Source organism: Centruroides vittatus, unplaced genomic scaffold, assembly GCF_030686945.1.
Source record: "Centruroides vittatus isolate TY-2023 unplaced genomic scaffold, ASM3068694v2 scaffold_1014, whole genome shotgun sequence".
Lineage (NCBI taxonomy): Eukaryota > Metazoa > Arthropoda > Arachnida > Scorpiones > Buthidae > Centruroides > Centruroides vittatus.
In genome coordinates this window covers 932,989-955,888 of record NW_027122665.1, presented here as the reverse complement: position 1 = coordinate 955,888, position 22,900 = coordinate 932,989, and the positions used below count along the sequence as shown (strand labels likewise).

General features: G+C 31.8%; 1 protein-coding gene across 7 annotated transcripts in view; it reads left to right on the top strand.

Moving 5' to 3' along the window:
• LOC136986145 (myocardin-related transcription factor B-like) overlaps window positions 1-22,900 on the top strand; it is a 103,576-nt gene that overhangs the window by 35,504 nt on the left and 45,172 nt on the right. For 2 of the 7 annotated variants that reach the window (XM_067283624.1, XM_067283619.1), the window contains exon 1: window positions 7,255-8,002. The exons of the other annotated variants lie outside the window; for them this stretch is intronic. In XM_067283624.1, the coding sequence (XP_067139725.1) occupies window positions 7,951-8,002 (52 nt within the window). In that variant the 5' untranslated portion in view covers window positions 7,255-7,950. Of the gene's footprint in view, window positions 1-7,254; window positions 8,003-22,900 lie in introns of those variants that run through there. 7 annotated transcript variants of the gene reach the window in all.

Sequence of the window (22,900 nt, the reverse complement as noted above, 5' to 3'; positions counted from 1 at the left end):
TTAGTAAATTGCAATTAATTTCCCATAAAATTCGAGAATATCAAAGATACTTAAGTCTTTCTAGAGCGCCTACGGTATATAAATATCAATTGATGGATGCTGCAGGCATAAGATATTCTTGAATCTCTCTAAATAGTATTTTTGCCCCCTTTTTTTTAAATGTAGACAAATATACAGTTCCAAAAACATTCATAATTTTGAAATTAAAAAAGTAAAAAAAATAAAACAACTCTAAAAAGTTTATTTTAAAAATTATTTATTGCCTATCCAGGAACCATCATCACTTTTAATCTTCAAAAGTCAAAGAAAATATTTAATTAATTAATATAAGACCTATTAAATTAGGCTTTAGGCCTTATATTAATTGTGTTCGCTGGTGTGTAGAGCCACGCATATATTATAAATTTTATTAATAAAAATTTCGATTTTATAAACCGTTGGTATTATCGATTATTCGTCAGACGGGATAACAAGGTCAAGCGGGGGAGGGAAGGAGCAAAGTGTCTCAAGGACGTCTGGTGACAACAAGACACCCTAATTATAGGGTTCGGGACGATATCCAGAAGTTAGTTCGCTATCTGTCTTCGAGGTAGTCTGATGCTTGGCATTTGGCAGGTCAGGCGACCGTCAGACTGGAGACTCCTCTTGTATATTATTCCCTATTCATCTACATTGTCAAGTAATAATAATAATTATTATACTATAATATAAAAATCAACACTCGCTTTACTAGAAACTTCACACTTTTACTGGTTCCGTTCCCAGTTTTTCTGTTCTTTTCCCTAAAAAACCGGAGACTAGCGTAGTTTCCTATGCGGAATTTCGAATTATTTCACTATAATTCGAATATTTTACAATATATATTGCCAATTTAACGTATTTTAGGCCCCCTTTATGGTAACATTTCGTCACAGAAGCTTGCTCAGTACGTCGAGTTTACGATGAATAAACTAAGTTCGATCGTTGATGCCTGCCTAATTGTTTCTACCTGATTATTCGGAACGGTGATGCGATCTCTGTTGGGTAGGAAATTGGAATTTCATTTATTTCATCCCAAAATTTGATACGATTTTGATAAATAATGGCGGGTACCATTAAGAAATTGGTGAAGAAAAGGGGGAGAGAGATAGGGTGAAAATTGCTCGGTACTCGTGTCCTCCCGGTCTGACGCATCGATCTAAAAATAGAAAACAGCCATTAAATATCTAGTTTACACTTTTTAGATATTTTTAAAAAACTTAACAAAACTGCATTGCAATTTTCTAGTTTATAAGAAAATTAATTAATGTAGTATCGGATGTTTCTAAAATGATTTCAATTAAATATCATTTTTTCTTTTTGTTTTAAATTTTACTGCTTGGTAGTAGGGAATTTAGAAAATACAACAAGCGAAGGCGATTTTTTTTTTCTTAATAAGTACAGTATTTTACTGTTTTCTGGTTCGTTACTGCAGCGTAGAGGTAGAATACACTACTATTCACTTATTTTATCCGCTTATTCCATTACAGTATCATTACATTTAAGTAAAAATAACTCATCTGATTGTGTCAGTAGTACTTGAAACTCGAAAATAGTGTAGATTGAAAGTATTCTGTATAGAAGTTGTGACTGCCAAATTCTCAAATTAAACCTCTTCTTCAATTAACACATTTCGAAATGAACCCGTTTACATTTTCCTCTTGCCTTTCTTTTATTTTTAAATATGTGAAAATTAACGTGTTTCTCCGATTTAGATCATGTAAATGTACTGAGAAACTCGAAAATTCGCCTTTGATATCATTTTTTTTTTCGAGTTTCTGAGTAGAAAAATATTAATTTATGTTTGTTTATTGACACCATTCCAGGTTATTACAGTTCGTTTAACCGTGCAATCCGTTCCTTTCTTAAGCGGCAACACTTCCATCCGACATTGCAGAATTTTTTTTCCCATTGGCAACGTCAAAATATCCGCTTAGATGCCGAGTTTATGGGTATTATTTTTTTAGAATTGTTGCAATTTCGGCCGCAAAAAATTTCATATGATAATACAACTAAACAACGAACGGGGTGATAAATTCATCTGAAAACTCGAGATTAACGAAGGACGGACAGATGGACGACGGTGGGAAGTATGGGTCTGCAATTCGAATTGCAGTCCGTACGTTCCCACTTGAAATTCGTCTGTCCGTCCGTTCTTCGTCAATCGCGAGAACGGAGTTATACAGGTGAAAATCGAGACCACATTTTCCCATATGTGGTCTCGATTTTCCCGTTCAACTGTATACGCGAACTGACCGGAAGTCACGTGATTTCAATTCGAAATTTTTACTCCTAGACGGAATTAGACAGATGATTGGCGTGATTTAACTGTTAAGAATGTTTATTATTTATTTAAATTAAAATACGAGTAAAAATTGCTGCCGGGCATTTCACAATAAGTAATTTTGATTTTTTCCCCACCTATATGTTTATGACTTTTTAAAATTTGGAAGAAAATATGGGTTAAAAAATAGAGCTACTGCTGAACAATTGGGAAAAAAAGAGTTTTTTTTCCCCCAATTGTTCAGCAGTAGCTCTATTCAAAATACCTAATCCTAGAAATTTACAATAAACTTGGAACGGTGCCTGGATACCACACAACATCTTTAGTATCTTCAGAACAGAGAATAAATTTCCTGCTCTCATTCCCTAATAACACCTGTGCACTCATTCATTTATTATTTTTTTTTTATTTTTTGACACAAATTGAACACTGAAAAATCTTTCTTTATTATTTTTATTTATTTATTAATAATCTCGCTTTCTCATTTTATTAATCCACCAAAATCTGTTTAAAATCGCGTGTTACACGTAGATAATATAACCTGTGTAAACCGGAAACGAATATTTTCCGTTTTAAGCAGGTCGCATGTCGGACAGTTTTTTAAATATTATTAAAATAATAGAAAATAAGTTTGCAACGAGAGAGAAAAAAAAATGGAGACGTCGCTTTTTATTTTATTTTTAAAATTTTTCTTAATACTGTTATTTTATATGACATTTTCGGCAAGTGCAATTCAGCAATTGCGGTTACACTATCACCCGTCTTATGACGTCACCTGTCATCTCGCTCGACTTCCGGGTCTACAATTTAGGATAGTAAATGGGGCAGTGAACTCTTGTTTGTTACACGGCTCTCTCTTTAACGGATTTTATTTCGGTTCATTAATCTTTTAAAAGCAGAAATGTGTGAAAATTCGAACGAATAATAAATAATTACCAAGAGAAAAAATATATGGTAATACCATTACCATATATTTTTTTAGCGCATATTTTAAATGAAATAAATTAAGACTGCAATTAAAAATTGCAGCCCAGCATTGTGTTGGGTTCTGTTTCATTTAATATCTCGGGATGGGAGAAAGGTTAAAGAACGAAATTTTTCACGGTAACTTGTATATATGGGGCATCGATGCTGTTAAATTTTGGTGGTTAAAGGTCGAGAGGGTGGGGAGTTACAGGGGTGTCACGTGTATCTCCAGAGAAGTCGGGCTTACTCGTTATTAGCATTTGCAATATTTTGTAAAATTCGTCTCTCTACCGTCGAAATTAAGCTCTTTTTTTTTTAACCATTTTATAATAATTTATAGTATAAAAAGGTTTTTATAACAAGATCTCGTAACAGATGGCGCCACACGCAATTTTATTTATTACGATTAATAATGTAAAAGTTTTTTTTTTTTACTTTCTCAAACTATTCTTTTAGATAAAATATCGTAACAGCTGGGAAAGTTACACAACTGGTTGCTGGATTTTTTTTTGTATGCAAGTTACAGAAAATTAAAATAACATTGAAAAAGTTAATATTAATTTTTAGAGTAAAATCTAGTAAGAATTCAATTCTATAGAAACGAAGCCATAATCATTTATCTGAGTACGAATTTTACTAAATAAATTTATAAAGTTGAATTGGGCTCTGCACTTACTATTATCATTATAATCATAATAATAATCGTTATTGTTATCAATCCATCTCGATTATATTATAAGATTGGAAAATTATTTGTTAATTAACTCGTTTCGTTTATATTTTCTATGATTTTTTATTACTGTTTACAAAAGTATTAACAGTTTATTTTTAATTAATTAAAATAGCCAAAATAATTAATATAAATTATCATTTAAAGACATAATTACAATTATCATCACTATCTCGTTTCAAACGTATCAGTTATTTTAATTAAAATAAAATAAATTTTCTGTCACTTTGTTATTCGTTTCATTGTCAGTGTTTTTTAGGGGGTTTGATTAAATTTACAATGATTCGATCCTCTAGAGATCAGTTTCAAGAATATAATTACGTTACAAGAGACATAAACCGTTTTATATTATATTGATTTATATTAATGGTAAATTATTATTCCTGACTGTCGGTCAATTTTGTTTGACTATATTTTTTTTCTCCACCTGTGACCGCGTGGATAAAACCGCCAAACACTGGTAGTAGGTCGCCGGTTCGCGCCTCACCTACGGGCTGGCTGCGTGCAGTTTTCCGGGTTTTCTGACACCTAAATAGATGCCACTTCCCCATAAAAAGTCCTCCCGCGAGGCACCCCCTTTGGCAGATCGCCCACGTGTTGATTTGCCTCATCCCATCAATCCAATCTCTCTCAGAATTCGTCGCGTGGCGCGCTATTAACGTTGTCAGACGTGTGTAACTAAAATATTCCGTTGCCTGTCAGAAATTCTTCAGGGTTCATTACGTATTTTCCGTTCAATTTATCTCATTTATGTTTAAAATGTAAAAATAATCTGAATATTTAAAGTTTTATTACAATATGTAGAATTATTCCGAAAAAAAAAAAACAGGCGATGTTAATAATAATTAGAAAAATTATAGCTCAGGAAATGTGAATAAGAAATTAGTAGGACACAGTTGAAGAATTTACTTTAAAAACGACAAAATAAAAGGAAAGTTTAGCGAATAACGAAATATTCGCAAATAATTTAATTAAATATTCGAATGGGTACTCTGGTTTATTCACATTTTAATCTCAAGACAGCAAATAACAGCAGTTTAAGATCGCTTCTCATTTTATTTTAATTCACTTTATGTATCATTTATTATTTGTTTCGCGTATAAAAACTATTATTTTTTTCACTAAGAGCTGCAACACGCCTTACGTATTTATTGAATTTTTTTTTTTTTTTTTTTACATTTAAGATCACACAATTTCTAAATAACTCGCCCACGTGTTTAACCAAATTTCGAAAATTCCGATCACATCTCTAGTAGGGGGTGCGCGTTATGCGACGGAAAATTGCCGATTATTGGGCTGCAATTTGATCCTTGCGAGCTTTGACACTAAAAATACGAAATATCTTCATCAAAATCTAGACTTTACGCAAAGAAGAAATAATACGGCACTCAAATTTGTTAAAAAAAAATAAAGTTTCCAGTGTACTTTTATCATTTGGAGCATCGCATTAATTTATTAATAAATAAATCCCTTATTCAGAAAGATTAATAATAATAATAATAATAGAAAATATCCCGAGATACTCTTAAATTTCACACACGATTCCGCGAAAGATACATAAAGGGACGAACTATAAATTCGATAAAGACATAGCAGTAGATGTCATAATAAAGAAGATGGCAGAAATTTGAATTTTTACGATATTGGAGATTGATATTATAGAATTAGTGGATACTAGCTGCGTGTACTCGGGATTTTGAGTGCGTGGGAGAGGGTCCTATTAACTAAAACGTACACATATTGACTCTTGTATTTACAATAATGAAACTTCAAAACATTAGGGGTGGTTAGCGTGGTGATTCCAAGAAGAACGTTCATGCCAAATTTTGTACGGATACGTTGAACTGTATAGAACCATTTATCTAACGTACCCACATATTTTGACTTATACTGATTTAAGATTTTCGGTTGGAGTTCGGACCTTTGAACTCCAACCGAAAATCTTAAACGAAATCATTGAAATTTTACAAATCGATACGTTTAGTAGGAAGGTTTTCGAATTTACACGTCACTCCGAATACAACAGAGAATACACGAGAAATACTTAAGAGGCTGTTTAAATTTCCGCGATTGCTAAATATAGATTTGCGAAAGAATTTATTCCTAGAAGAGCCTTAGTAATTTTTAAAATTTTTATAAACCTTTCACCCATTATTTCCTAGTTTGAAAATAGAAGCTTACATATTTCACCCGAAATATTTCAAATTTTCTAATATTATAATAAATCTACGCGTTACGGGAAGCGATCAAACACGTGCGGTGTCACACATTTAACTATTTCCTGTAAACATTAAGCAATCGCTTCGTAATTAAAAAGCTGTAACTCGTTAAATATATTATAAATTTATACATTTTATAATGTGTTAATTAATTTTTAACGTTTTATTTTATTTTTGTGTGTGTGTGTTTGTGTACGCGCGCGCGCGTGTGTTACGTAACGCAGGAAACACGGTGTTATCTAGCGTTAAAGATGGCGATCACGCAGCGTGGGATAGGAACATAAATATTTCCTATTGACAGATTATTCATTTATGTTGTTATTGTTAATATGAGATAAGTCTGCTGTATGTTTTAAGCAGCGGCCTGTGCTGTTTTTGACTGCATTTCCGCCGGTTGGTGTTATTTTTAGAACACTATAAAGAACACCAAGAGAATACCGAGTTATTGCCCAGTCGAATTATAACAAAAACAAAGTTTCTTTAAATTTTCCAAGTGGAGAAAAAAATCTTATATTTAGCTCATTTCTAAACTAAGATTTATTATAAGGATAATGTTAGAAACAGAGGAGAGAAGTTTTCTGCTTCTGTTTGTCAGCCAACATTACAACATCTTCCGACCCAGGGACATTGCTGACATGGCGGATATCCAATATATTCAGTTGTTACTGTCACTTGTTTATCTTGCTTAGAAGAATAGCGTTATTTATATTTATAAATTTGGAGGGGGGAAAAATAATGTGTATATTTATATTTACATAATAATCGAAAATTCAGTTGGGGGAAGCCATTTTCAGTCGGAAATTATTGATGTTATTTTTGATAATATTTTGCTTTGTTATTCGTCGATGTAGCAATCTTTTGAATTTATTCTCTGAATAATTTGCTTTTTTTTTCGTTATTATTTATAGTCGCGAGCGCTCTTATCTAAAGGTAATATTATTATTAAGTGTTATATAAAAATAGAAATACTGAAAATGCTTTGTTAAGTGGAATTGATAAAAATCTTTACATCTCGATGGCTGTGCAGATTAAGATTTTATTTAGAGTTTTCTAGCGATTTAATAGAAGTCTAAGCCGTAATTTTTAACGTTTATTCGCATACAGATTAAAATAGTGGTGTTTAGAAGCGTGTAAAGTATAAAATCATCGAATTAATCCATTCTCTTTACACCGAGGCCACGCTTTTTCCGCGTTTAATATTAATTATACGTCACACAATACTCTAATTGCAAGGAAAATTGCCCGTGGTTGAAGTTAATAGAAAGGTTGATCCGAATAAAAAGGAATACTTAACACAACTGCACAGCATCTATTTCTGTCCAATCTCCCGACCCACCGTATGTGCACTTGGATTTCGATAGAATCTCAAGCCAGTCAGTCTACGTTTCTAGACGAGTCTGCCTTAGAGGTTTGGAGTTGTCAAATTCTAATACAAGATAAAGAATTGATGCGGTTGAAATAGTAAATTCCGACATCTTCCCAGCATCCCGGGGGATGTCCAACCGTGAAGTTAGTTATTGTTAACGGAGAGAGATGACAGTTTGGATACGTGTCCTCCGAATGAAAGGTATGACAGAAAGTTAAAAAAGAAAAAAAGAAAAGAAAAATAAGTAATGTTGATCGATTCAGGAGTAATTACGGAAGAGACGGGGAGTGGGTCATCTTCAGTTTTGACCGTCCTGTTGTTGGTGTGATGTCATGCATCTAGATTAATATCTAGATCAACAGTCAACATGCTAGACTGTCAAGATACTGATACTAATATCAGTTGTAAACATTGCCAAGGTGAGGTCGATTATGATTTTTCTCTTCATTAATCAATTACAATTTAAGTATGGCCGTTTCCGAGTGATTAACCCGCTTCAGTCTTTGCTTATGTATTTTAGCGTGTGTTAAAGTAATATGACGGCATATTATGCAATATTTTTATAGGGAATTTTTGTTGTATATCGACCCTAAAACGAGTTTTAAAGTGGCTTCTTCTCGACTGGAAATTTTCTAATTTTATCGATGGGAAGAGGAAAAAAAATACAGTTTCTGCTTTTTTAAACATTAAAAAAATATGTTTTAAAATAGTTACAACGTGCTTAACGGGCGAAATTTTTGCATTGTATTTTATTTATAACCGTTTAAACGAAATAAAAAACTGCATTGTGTTACTGTAACAAAGTATCAATGGAGATATGCATGGATAATTTATTAGCGTGGTTTTGGAATAGGCATTTATTGAAACAGTGATTGAATTAGTCACCCACGAGACACGATGATTATATTTTTATTTATTTAAAATCATTTAAGCTGTTGATAGCCACGTTATTTATTAATATATAAGATTATAAAACGTCTATTCACGAGACTTTAATAAAATTTCATGTTTTATAACCTAAGAAATTTGTCTAAAAGTTATCACATGCGAGCAATTTCAGTATTCACTTATTTATTTTAAATATTTTGCTAAATACTTATGTAGCTATAAGTTCGTATGAGTTAGGCAGGGTCCAGGTTCGAGTTACCAGCTTAATAATCGATGAAAATTACACCCACTCTCTAAACTTCAGGTGACTTCAAGATTAATTAACAATTCCGAGCGCGTAGTAATTAAATATACGCATTTAAATTCGAATGTGTTGTGGTAAATATGTAAGCGCGGGCTATAATTTAGTCATACAGTAACGTCAAGTAGGCTAGGATTAGGAAAAGAAATCAATTCCGGTAAGTTTACATAGGGGATTTCACAAAATAACTTATTGATACTCCCATTTTGAAACCTGTACCCCGTCCTTGGCGTCGTCAAAATCTAGTTTTCTGAAGTAAAGGTTATCGTCACTACGTGCGTCATCGGAAAAAATTTATTTATTTTTGACAAAATAATATGAGAGAAACCATCGATCTCGACTTTTAATGCTTTTTGACACGTTTAATAGAGTAAGTTTCTATTTTTCGATGCAGTTTCTACCGCGCGGGAAGTTTCCTCTCGCGTTTTTGTTTACTTCCTGTGATCCGCATTTAATTTTTCCGTAAATTAAGCGAATTCATTCGATTTTTTTCTTCCTTTTTATCGACGTTTACGTTAATTTATCGCATTTCCAAGGCGTTACGTCACACAAGGTTCGATATAATCGACGTGTGACGAAATTACGAAAAGTTAAGTTATCATTTGGTTTCAAAGTCGACGTTTTCATCTTAACTCTCTCTCCCCCCCACTTCAAGGTCGTATTCAATTGCCGAGTTGTGAATCAATATTGCAACACGCCGAGATGCCGAGCCAGGAGCGATTTTTGACTCGAAATTCGAACATATTTCACCTTCGAAACCCCCCCTTAATTACTCCGAACCGGAGGATTTACTACTAGAATCGAGTTTTTTAAACGTCCGATCCGAAAGTTCTGGCTGCCTCGAAGATAAACGACGAGCAAACATAAAAATAATGGCTTGTTTACATCGGTATCGGATGTCTTCCACAATTTTTTTACTTTCTCTCTTTTTTTTATAAATCGAGTAATTAAAAAATGTCTCGCGGGAGAGGGAATTCTACTTTTTTGCGGGAGAATGCCACCCCTGTTAGATTTATGATTGTTACGGGCTGTCTTTTGGAATGGAGTTTGACAATAGAGGATTTATGATTGGAAAAATTCTTGTTTCGTCGAGGAAATGACGTTTGGCAAGTTAAACTGTATCTTTACTCTTTCTTTTCAAGTCAATAAACTGTGCAGCAATGTAACCTTGAACTAAAATTTTCCAATTCTTTGGCTTAAAAGAAGGGAGAAAAAAAAAGTTTTGTTCCTTCTCGTTGTTTATTTCTTATTGAGTAGTTAAGATTAATGGCTTCAAATGAATTCTCTCAAGAATTTTTATGCAATTTTAATATTTTATGCATATAATTGGAAAAGAAATTTAAAGTTTTGGTATATTATACTATAGTATAATAAAAAATGTACCTTATTTGAAATTCACTTTTAGGTTTTTAAGCAGATTTTCATAAACAGAAGAGGAAATTTTGTTTAAAAAATTCATTTCCCGAGAAAAAATTTCTCGACTTCCTTGATATTGTTCCAAAATTAAAAATTTCATCTTAATTTTGGAACAATATCAAGGAAGCTTTTTACACTGATAAATGGTTAATCACTCATCTAATTATAATTTTGATAACTATGTTTTATTTTAAAAATAAAACTGTCATTTGATCATTCAATCACATGTAATTAGATTTGAAACTTCGATTTTTTTTCGAATAGATAATTTATTTTTTTAAAATTTAATCATTAATTATTACCTTTTATCTCATAAGGAAGAGATCTTAACAAAGATTTTCTTTTGTTATAGATTTTTTTCCTTGCTTTAAGGGAATTAAGCTCCAAAAATATATGCCGAAACTCTTCCATATATGAGAAAATATCTTACACTAAATCTTTTCTAGCGAAGGTTTTTATTAAAATGGTGTTATTTATAATGGAACGGGGAGACGTAATTGTAATTGAAGTAAATCATTATACGATCGAATAAATTAAAAATAAATTCATATCTTAAAGAACTCTGGCAATAAGTTTTAATAAGCAAAAACGTTTTCCACCTAATTTGACAGATCTTCCTTGGTTCTCAAATGATTAAACTAATAAAACGGAGTTTATTTAAGGTGTGCGTTTTATATAAACTCGTAACGTTTGAACGGCGGTTGATAACTCGCACGGAAACCTTGGTACTGTACTTACTTCGTTGCCCAATTTACTTAATGCACAAATGTTTCGGATTTCACTTAGGGGTTTTGTCAGGTAGTACAGCTGTTCCATTAAACATTTCTGTTATTATGCATTCATTGAGTTTGATGGATCAACTGTACTACTTGACAAAGGCCTCTAAATAGGATTGAAAAACTTTGTGTGATTAGTAAATTGAATGTTGGAGTAAGTACTGAAGTTTCTTTGTGAGTTAGTGTGAATTTTATTTTTGATATTTCCTCAAGTTTGTAGTTTCCTGACTGAGTAAATTGAATGGAACGTAAGCATTTGTAATTTAAACAAAAGTTTTTGTTTGTTTAAAGTGAAATTTACAGGGTGACAATAATTAACCCGTACAAAGTTTGTAGCAATGCTGCACCTGAACTTTTTTACTGTCACCAATTTACATAATATTGTTTAATTCTCCATGATTTCCTGCCCGTGTAGATATACTTTTGATGTAATAAGGGTTAGTTCTTTATTTTTTTAATGGTGTCGAACAAATGTTGTGCAATTTTGGAGCTATTCCGGCAAGGAAAGCATCAATGTGAAATTGTTCGTCTGCTCGGTGTTCCAAAAATGACAGTCTCAGATGCAGTTCGGCGATTCAAGGAGCTTGGCCACAATGGTGACCGTCCCGGACGTGGAAGAAAGCGCACTGTCAACACGTCTAGGAACTGCAAGATCATCACAAAGTGAGTTGACTGACATGCGAGGGTCTCCATGAGAAAAATTGCTCGTGAGATCAGAATCAATCGCAAATCGGTGCGGTTAATGGCGAAAAAGGAACTCGTACTCAAGCCCTACAATTTCGAAAAGATTCAGCTCCTCACCGATGAAAACAAGTGCGTGAGACTCCAAAGATCCTGTTAACTCAAGCGTCGGGCCGCAGGTCGACAATGGGAGTGCATTCTCTTCACAGACGAGAAGCTTTTCTCCGTACAACCATCAAAACGACAGGAACTGGTCCGCGGGGGCTCCTGGACGCTCAGCCGTCATCGAACATCACAAAATCCAATGTCAGTCATGGTTTGGGGTGGAATTTGTGCAAGCGGCAAGACACCCCTTGTTTTCGTCGATCAAGGGGCCAAAATCAATCAAGATGTGTACCACCATGACATTCTCGAGGCTGTGGTACTTCTGTGGGCTCAGCAGCATTTTGGCAGTGCGAAATGGACGTTTCAGCAGGACTCAACGCCGACACACAGGGCGAAGAAGACTCAAGAGTGTGCAAGGCTCATTTTCCCGATTTCATCTCGTCTGCAGAATGGCCACCGTACTCGCCGAATCTGAACCCAATGGACTACAGTGTGTGGTCCATTTTGGAGGCCAGGGTCTGTTCTAAGCGCCATGAAAGTTTGGAGTCGCTGAAGCAATCCTTGCGCTGGGAGTGAGACAAACTGTCTCCAGAAGAGCACGGCCCATCGCTGAGAATTTCAAAACGCGTTTGGGGCTCTGCATCAAAGCAAAAGTAGGCCACTTTAAAACTGGCTGAATATCCGATTAATACGTAAAGTATTGTCACTGTTATATGCTGTTGTTTTGCTAATTTTCATTTCTTTAATAAATTTATGATACAAAAAACTTGTACGGGTTAATTATTGTCACCCTGTATTTAACAATACATTGACATTTGGCAATTTCTTTTTTAAATATATATTATATTAAGGCAGGGGTCGCCTGGCTTTTTTATAGCAATTGCAAATTTCTTTGCTAAACACATTTTTTATTTACCGAAATAGAAAGTTATTCGCCACTGTGATTTTTTATATCAACCAGAAATGAAAGGATGACTGACGGTTCAAAAAAAATGTTGAGTTTTTATCACCGCATTTCCCAATTAACTTTATTTCTGTTGTTTATTAACAATTAAAATTGTATCGGACAAAGACAGATTCATGTTCTCAGTCTTCAATGAGATAAAATTTTTGAAAACTGCAAATTTTGTGACGAGCAGCGTGACCCCATTAAGGTTCTTAACTTCAAAAGTATGATTATTCTAAAATGATACAATGAAAAAGTTAGAAATATTACTTCATTCTCTATAATCTCTAAAATAGAAACCATACTGGGGATGAATGAGTCACCGCTGTACAATTTAACTTCTTATTCTGCGAGAATGGTAACTGATTGGAATATGTTCCAATATAAACAATTTCGAAAAGAAGACAAAACGTTAGAAATAGAAAAAATTTTATTGCAAACTTACACAGATTGTTTCAAGATAGCTCATTCTTTAATGTAATGAATGCCAGATTAATTCCTCATACTTGAAATTGTTTTCAATATGATTCCAATTAGTAGGTCATAGGTTTTAAGGTTTGGAAAGGTTGCATTTAAATACATCATAACTTGTAGAGAGAGATATGAAGTTTGAACATTTCCCAAAATTTTTGTGGTGTATTTTTTCGTTGCTTGTTATCTAGCGCTAGCATACTACGTCAGTGAAGTCACATCATATATCGGGCATGCAGATTTGCACCAGTAAGCAATTTATAATTACTGGTGCATTAAAATATTTAAATATACTATGATTATAATAAATACTAAAGTAAAGAATTATATATTAATTAATTACATTTTTATATTTGAAACATTAGCCAAAATTATTCTTAGTAAAAAGTTTGTCAATGAAAATACAATTTCTAATTCATAACTAAAAACAAATTAATAGAATTGTTAATAATAACTTTGGAAAGTTTGGTAAATTATATAAACTACTAGTAAATAAAATATATGTTTTATTGGAACATTTAATAACAATAGAGGCTTTGCCTTGCTTTAATTACAGCGAAAGCACTAGAGCAAAGGCTGTTGTTAAAGTCCGGACGGAGCAAAGGTCAAAAGCTTTCAATAATTTTAACATACGAACAATATTTTATGATCGTTTGAAAGATTTAAAGGATGGCTAACAATGAGCTGTAGTAGTATTTCTTATTAATTATATACTTATATAAAATTGTTTGTAAAATATTTATTAGCTTTTTAACTTTCACGGCTTCAAAAACTGGTTGTGTGGAATAAAAAACACACATAAACACACCCAAAATCAGTAAAAGGATTTAAAAAATTTACTGATACAATATTTTTGTCTATTTTTTTTAATCCTTTTAATGGGTTGGGTATATTTGTGTGTGTTTTACAACTTTGCAACTTTTAGAATTATACTTTCAATAACAATTAAAGTGTAAATTATTATAATTAGTTTCTATGAGCTAATATTTTTACATATAAATTGTAATTCTAAAATTTTCTTAGTTATTTATTAATTTCCATTAATTTATATGATTGCGATAGAGTGATCTTTGTTATACACAATTTATGAATATTTAGATGATTTGTGTCAAAAAATATAAATTATTGCTGCCGAATATAAATTTTTACTTGGTTGACGGCTTATTGAGACATCATATAAATTTGTAATCTGTTTTGACACAAAATTGAACTTTCTTAATGAAAAAAATTACTGTAGATCTATGAAAAACTAATGAAATGATAAATTAAGTGAATACGATAAGCATGAAATGTTTCAATAAATGTAAAATGATTGAATTTATTCATAACTATTTTTCTGAGTAATTCAGTAAATTCAGTAAATCTTCTTATAATCAGCATCTGATAATTCTGGTTAGCAGTCTTTAATAAGAAATTATGGTAACTTCATTCGAAATTATGTGATTATAATTTCATATGATCTCTCTCCTCTATACTTCATCGTTAGGTTTAAAATACTTAGTCTTCTCGACTGTTTTTAACTCGTATTTTGAACAGTCCTTTTCCGAGCATAGGAAAGATGCCAAATATTTTTCATAGCATATAATCTAATAGGTCAAATACTCATTAATCAGCTTACAATATTGCTTGAAAATTCAGAATAACATAGTTCAGTACTATTTTTAGGATAGTATAGTTCTATTGGAAGTTTATTAGTATGCTTTTCCTATATGTTGTTGTAAGAATAAATTGTGTTGAGAGGTGATAAAGATTAAAACATCTGTTCCTTGTTCCTCATTTGATGAAAATTACATATAATATTATCCATACAGACTTTTCTGCTTTGATATTTGAGTGATGGTTTAAAAATCATTTTAGATATTTTTTTATTCTGTTAGTTTTTAATTTCTTTACATATATATTACATGAGATGTCAAGAGACATTGCTAGGCCAGGAGAAAAATTTACACGGGGCTCCAAGTAAATAAATTAATTTGAAATTTATTTTGAGCTTTTTTAATGGATAAATATTATTTTTTTTTACAAAATAAAGAACGGTAGCTATTGTTAAGCATTTTATATTACAATAGGGTTTTAATAGTAATAATCAGATAAAAAAAAAAATTGTGAGATGATGTCAGGCTTTAGAGAATCCCAGATTGAGAAATTTTACCCCTCGTCATTGCCTCTGTATATAAGCTGTATAATGCAATTATATACATATATCACACAAATATAAACATTTAATCCAATAACTTGGATTATTAAAATTAGCCTTAATATAGCTTGATAATCTGGTAGATTATTTGACTACAGCACGCACATTGTATAATATGTCGGGCTAGTTTAAGGCTAATTACTAAATAAATTACGTAAGCAATTTGACTTTAGAGGGAGGCGTTAGGCGCCATCTCGTATTAACATTAATAATTATAATTAATGATGTGTAATATGTACCAGGTGCTTTATAATTCTTACTATAAGGAGAGTTCTAGTAACATTTGAGAAAACACGAGGAATATGTTTTATATTTTTCTTCTAGTTATGAGAAAAAGAAGCATTTTTCTAAAATTTTTCATTCTTATTTATGTAAAGCATGACATGACTGACTGACAATAAATATAAGTTTAATTGATTTAAAATGCTGTCATTGATGTACATTTTTAGCATCATGATAAAGCCATAAATATGAATTTTATTTAAATGAAATATGAAAGTTTTTATCATCACATAATCCAAACCAGTGGTGCCCAAACTATGGCCTTGGACCAGACTTGGACTGAGGTTCAGATTAATCCATCCCATGAATATATTTGACAAGTTGCTTATACATGATAGAAATAGGCCTACTTTGTATATATTTGGAATATACAAAATATCTGTGATTCGTCTACTTACAACTTATGTGCAATTCGGCCTATCAATCGAAAAGTTTGAGACACCACTGATTTATACTCTTATCTTTTTATAGAATCATTTGATAAGTAAAAACTACAGTATAAGAATTGTTCTACTTTATAATCCCATAAACAAATGCTTGGAATTTAGATGTGCAAATGATATTATATAAACAAAATTTTTACATAATTTCATAAAATTAAATTATACGTGGATAAGACATATAATTCCAGTTCATTACTAAGAAAGCTTAGATATGATTTTATATTCTCAAGCAAATCATTCTGTTTGGTCTTTGTTCCTTTCTTGAAGATGATTGACATAATGAAAAATATATACTCCATACATATACTGCTAACCATTAACCTATTGATATGATTTAATGTTAACTACAAATACTAAGCCGTCAGCAAATTTATCACAGTAATCTGATTACGACCAGGACCGGTGACAGCATGTATGGCATTCGGGAATAGAATAATCTCCTTTTCCTTTTTTTGAAGAAATGAAATATGCAGAATGTTTCTTTATTAATAAAAAGCATTCTTAAAGATTTTATTTTCTGTTAGCGAAAGTAGCATTAATTTACAGGGGTAGTAACCACTAGAAGCCCTTAAGTTTTCTCTGTACTTGGGGAAAAATCCCCAGCTTCCCCTCTTGGTGGCCCTGATTATGACCTTCCAATAAATAAATTACTCCTCATTTTAATTAGAAACACACTAAATATATTCTACTGAATAATTCTTAAATACATTGTGTTTTTTAAACATCTTTTACTTTTGTTTCCTTAGTATTTGATGCGTTAGTTCCAACTTTAGGGTTTAATAAGTTTAATTATAGAAATGCCAACCAACACTTTTACAAATCATTAATTACTATTATTGAAATTTAAATTGAGTAGCATTATTGTCATATATTAATGAGCAATTTATTATTTATTTATTTATCTGTTAGTGCCAAATGATCTACTAGATTATTTTCGGGCTATAATACGACCAACTTAGTATTTCGGATTAGTTGATCTAACATTATCTGTTAGTGGTTTTATTAGTTTAATATTTATGTAAATTAAATAGCAAAATTATAAATAATTTGTAGAAGTGGGATTTCAGTTGAAATAATATTGTTGGAACATTGCCAGAATATAACATTTTTCAACACCAGAAATAAAGATTTGTAAGCTTAAAATTATGTCGATGAAAAACAAATATTGTTACGCGTTCAATTCGCCATTTCGTATTATCCCGCGTAATTATTAATTCTTTATTTTATAGAAAACAAAATTTATCAGTGGTTTAATATTTAAGAAAATGATTGTAACTTTATAAAATAATAATGCGATAGAAACTACGATAATAAGTTTATTGTCTTTTCAAGGCTAATTGTTTGAAATTTTGCATATGATGGCCCTAATTTAGATTAATGTGTTTAAATTAACCATAATTTTGATTTAATTATGTTTTCTTATTTATTTATCTTGTCCTAATTTATAGATACATAAGTTGAATAATAAGAAAAGTTAGCATTTTATAAAATATTAAACCTATACAAAATATATCAAAAATTAATCATAAGAAAAAAATTATTAATTTGTCAAGATTTAAAGAGGAGAAAAAAATTTTTCTAGAAATTTCTACTCTCACCCATAGATGGTGTTAAGATATTGCAGGCTTTTTAGTGAGCTTTGCTGCTCTAAATGATTTTTATTCGATCTACAGTGGGTATGATTCATTTACTGGAAAGAAATAATTAGAATGGTTTTTTCCATTAGTTTATTGTTCTTTATACCAAATAATCCATTTGGGCTTTGCTTTGATCACAAAAGCATTATTACTAAGATATTAATAAGTACATAAAATCATACTGATTATTTTGACTATATACGAGATGTAATTTTCACTTTCTGTCATTAGTATTTTCAAATTTTATAAAAATTAGTATCCATTCCTTATTAGTTTCGGTAGTGTAACCACATTTACCATTCTAAACAGATCAACACATTCAATAACTACAATATATGAATAGTCTTTGTTTATAATTGAAATTATTTTAGTTTATAAGAGAAATGTGCATTTTTTTTAAGCTGTAAACTATGATAATCTGTATAGTTTCTTTAAGAAGGAAAAATTATCATTGGAATTGTTTACTCTGATGTATTGGAGTTGAAGCTAGAGCCTTAGCTATTTGAAGACAGGCATAATGTTTTTTTAACTTGATAGAATGTTACCACATATTCACAATGAGGTGATAAATTGTTAAGTAAGTAGTTGCCTAATAATAGACAACTACTTTGAGACTTTCATTTCTTCTTCACGTCTAACTCCCTCTAGTTTTTTCTATTGTTTTTCACAAAAGATCAGTGAGGACCTTAGTAAAGGTTCTGGGGTTTGCTGTAAGTAAAGCTTATAATACTGAACATTGTATCTACTTCAGTTGTTGAAATCATCATTTGTTTGTTGTATAATGCTGGCTTCATGCCAACATTATACAAAAAAAAAAATTATATCTTTGTATTCAAAGTAACATTTAAATAATCTTCATAGATATGAAAAAAATCTTTGAATTGCTCTTCATAATAGTATAAATTTGGTTTTTGTACAAACATTACTTTTCAAATGTTTTTATTATGTTGACATTCTTCTGATAAAGAGAGATCAAAGAAAGACGGAGAATTTTTAGAGGAAATAAATAATAATTTAGCAATTATAAGAATGAAGTCAAGTTACACTTGGAGTTATCTTAATTAAGAGGAACGAATTAAGATAATTACATTAAATATAAAGATATTTCTATACTATGTTTTTTCCATATGTACAATACCTGTACATTAGAGACTGTTGGGGACCATTTGTTTATAAGAATCAGCATCTCATTTTTTTATATGAATCTTATTATCTTTATAGGATATGTCTATCATATGAAAATAAGATTACAAAAAATGAGATCAAAAACTAAGTTCTGAGATTTAGATTTCATTTTCTCTATCCAATCTTTGTTATAATAATCCTTAGTTAAAATAAAGTGAAGAAGAAGATTAAAAAATAACTTGCATATATGAATAGAATTGGAAAACAACAGAAGAAGCAGCTGTACAGATTCATGAATCATATGAATTCAAAAATGTTTCTCAGTAATTAAAAGCAAGATTTTACAAGAAGAGAACAAACAGATTATGATTTGGTAATAAAAAAGACCAAAAAAACAAAAAATTAGACACATAAAGCAGGAGTATATCAGTTCAAAAGTAAAATATGTAACGTGCTGTCCATAAACTACGTAAGGGCGATTTTGGCCATTCTAGACCTCCACCCACCCCTGTGTAAGAAACCATAATATTTTCTTTGAACCCCTCCCCTTCCCTATCTTACATAATATTTAGGCATAATTTTATAGAAAGATTTTAACAAAATAAAATAATCAACCATTCCAACTTCAGCAAAAATTCCTATTTTTTTTTTTTTTTTTTTTTTTAACAAAAATTAATTTTTTTAATGAAACCCTAAAAACCTTAGGTCCAAAATATATAATTACTAGCAGGTAGGCCCAGCATTGCTTGGGCAAAAGTAACGATAGCAAAGATTAAGATTATTACGTTATAGTTAATCTTACCTGTTTTCACAGAATGCAAAAATTGGATCCTCCTGTTTCCGGACTAATTAGAGAATTTTTAGATGGATCTAAAAATATGTTCGATTTCCCGCAAAAACGAAAAAACTGCATCTGTGTCTTGCATGTCGCTTTCTCTTAACACTTCCATTGTTGACACTTCCATTGTTACTTGACACTTCCATTGTTACTTGACACTTCCATTGTTTATGGAAGTGTTAAGCCTTAATCCTGTCCCTCTCCCCCATGGGGAGGTATTTCAAAACATCCCTTCTTAGTGTGCGTTCTCGTGACATACCCTAACTGTGTACCAAATTTCAATTTTCAACTCCTAACCATTTGGGCTCTGCGCTTATTATTATTATGTTGGGTTAAGTGAGATATACTCAGTTAACATTGGTGGCTGTGTACTATGCCGGACCAAAGTCAAGGCATAGTAACCAAAACAGAAATTAAAGAAGTGTATCAGTGTGTGTGTCTGTATTCAGGAATTTTCTCACAATATGACATGTATTCAATATAGTGGCCTTCTGTAGTATGATGTATGTGTTTCTATTCAATTGTAACATGCCCAGGCTTTTGTGTAGTGTGTGTGGTATGACACCTGTAGAGGAGAGAACAACAGGTACAATAAGCACCCTATCCATCCTCCACAGATGCCTTATTTCCTGGGCGAGTTCTGTGTACTTGCTAATTTTTTCAGTGCATGCATTTTGTATATTGTGAGTGTTTGGAATGGATATGTCTATAGTGTATGTGATTTTATTGTGTTTGTCAATGAGTGTGATGTCTGGTCTGTTGTGGTAAATTGTTTTATCTCTGATTATGGCTCTGTCGTAGTACATTTTGTGCGTGTTGTTTTCCAATACTGTCTGTGGAATGTATTTGTAGTATGGTTTGTGGATGTCTACTAATTTGTGTTTCTTTGCAAGCTCTTGGTGTATTATATTTGCTACTTGATTATGTCTGTGTAAATAATCTGTCTGTGCCAAGAGCTTGCAACCAGAGGTGATGTGTTGTATAGTTTCTGGCATGATGTGACATTTTCTGCATGTGTCGTTTATCATCATCATCATCATCATCATCATCATCATCATCATCATCATCATCTCATCTCAATTATATATATAGATCAATTAGTTAATTAATATGTACTAGTATTTATAAAATACTATGTGAACAACTTTAAAAATATAAAAAATTTAATAAATCCGAATGAACAATTTATTTTAAGAACTTTATTTTTTAATTATTAACAATCTTTTTATTATTATCATTAATCAACATCATAATATTCATTTTTATATTAATTTTAATTTTCACAAAAGGACACAAAAAACTTTGACAGATCAACCAGCTAGTGCACATGTAAACAGAAACTTCATACAAAATCAAACAAGATAGAATAGAAACCACTTTGGTTACATCTATTGGCCATATTGGTTACATCTTGGCTAAGGCAAAGAAAATAAACTACATGCTGCTAAAATGTGCTAGGTGCACCTGGAGACTAAATCATAAAGCTTATAAAACTTTATATAATGGGGCAATACAACCAATGCTACTTTATGCAGCTTCTAGCTGGGGTCATGTAATTAGTAAAAATTCAGTAGCAAGTAAATTACTCTCTCTTCAGAGACAGTTTTTCATCAGAATTTCAAAGTGCTGCAGAACTGTTTCTACTAATGCTTCTCTGATTCTAGCAGAGCTCCTTCCTTTGCCACTATGTATTGTAGAAAAGGTTCTAAACTGCTACATCAGAACTACAACCATCAAGGCTCAACAATGGTCTCTACTCCTATCTATGGCTGTTCAAATGCTAGCATATTGCAATTACTCTATCTCTGATCATCACCCTGTAAACAAGATTATCCCAGGGTACATTTGGTGTCATCTGCTTCCTCCATGGATAACCATGCAAACATTAATATCTACCCAGATGGGTCCAAAAGCCCCCTTCATGTCTGCTCAAGTATCTGTATCTTCCTCCAAACTGACATATTTTGCCTAAAATATGTTAGAAGGTACAGATACCCCCACATATCAAGCTGAAGAAGATGCTCTCTACCAAGCTGTTCATTGGACCACTTCACTACCAAACAAAACTGTCTATCAACATTTACAGTGATTCTTAGTCTGTCCTAAAAGCTCTATTTAATCCCAATTGCAATAGCAATAAAATCACATATATCCAGCACCATATTAAAAATCTTGTAAGATAACTTTTATGTTTGTTCATGGCCATACTGGCATACTAGGAAATGAAAAAGCCGACTTTGAGGCTAAGTCAGCTGCAAAGGACACTGACTTGGACTACACTCGCATCCCTCTCACACAGCAGCCTTAAAAATTATATTTATGACAACGCTATGCAAAAGTGGAATCAACAATAGTTGAGCAGTAAAACTGGTAGAATAAAAAGACTTTATTTTCCTAGTGTTGAATGCAGGTTCTCATCACCACTTAGAGATTTAATGTTTGCTACTGTTCAACTACTTACTGACGTGCATAACCGGGCAGAAACTGCCTCTTGCTTTTGCTCTACAGAAAACCTAGACACCGTCGACCATATGATCTATCATTGTCCAATTTACAATCAAGATAGACTTATTCTGAAATTAGAAATCTTTACGCTTGGTTTTCAGGTGGCCATATCCATTTGATAAGCTTGTTCAGAAGCCACTATTTGATGCTTTTTACAATTATGTTCAAAAAATATGGAAGATATGACTATTTCTAATTTTTAGTTTTACATTTTAGTTTTCACTAAAAGCCGAATACTAATTTTATGTTTACATTGTATTATGTATTTTGGTTTATGTATTGTTAGTGTTATACACCCATAGGAGTGGTGCACTTATTCAAATAAATAAAAAAAATGAGAGAGAAACAACTAGATGGCCTTTCTCTCATGATAAAAAATGAGAGTGAGTCTGCTAGTGTTATTATTCTATCGCGTCACACTTGATGGTGTTAGTACAACGAACGTTCTTAATAGAAACCGCCAAATTAAAGCCAAATTCAAAACTCCATCACTCAACGAGATCAAAAAATAAAAATAAGAATATTACGTAAGACGAGATCTATTACCCCCCTACCCCTGAGTAAGAAATCGTAAGAAATCCTTGACCCTCACCCACCCCAAAATACCTTACATAATTTATGGATGGCCCCTAAGAGGTGCAACGAGAGAATGAAAGATGTTTTTAGAGGCGGATGTTTCAGAATTAACAGATCAGAAAATGGCTGA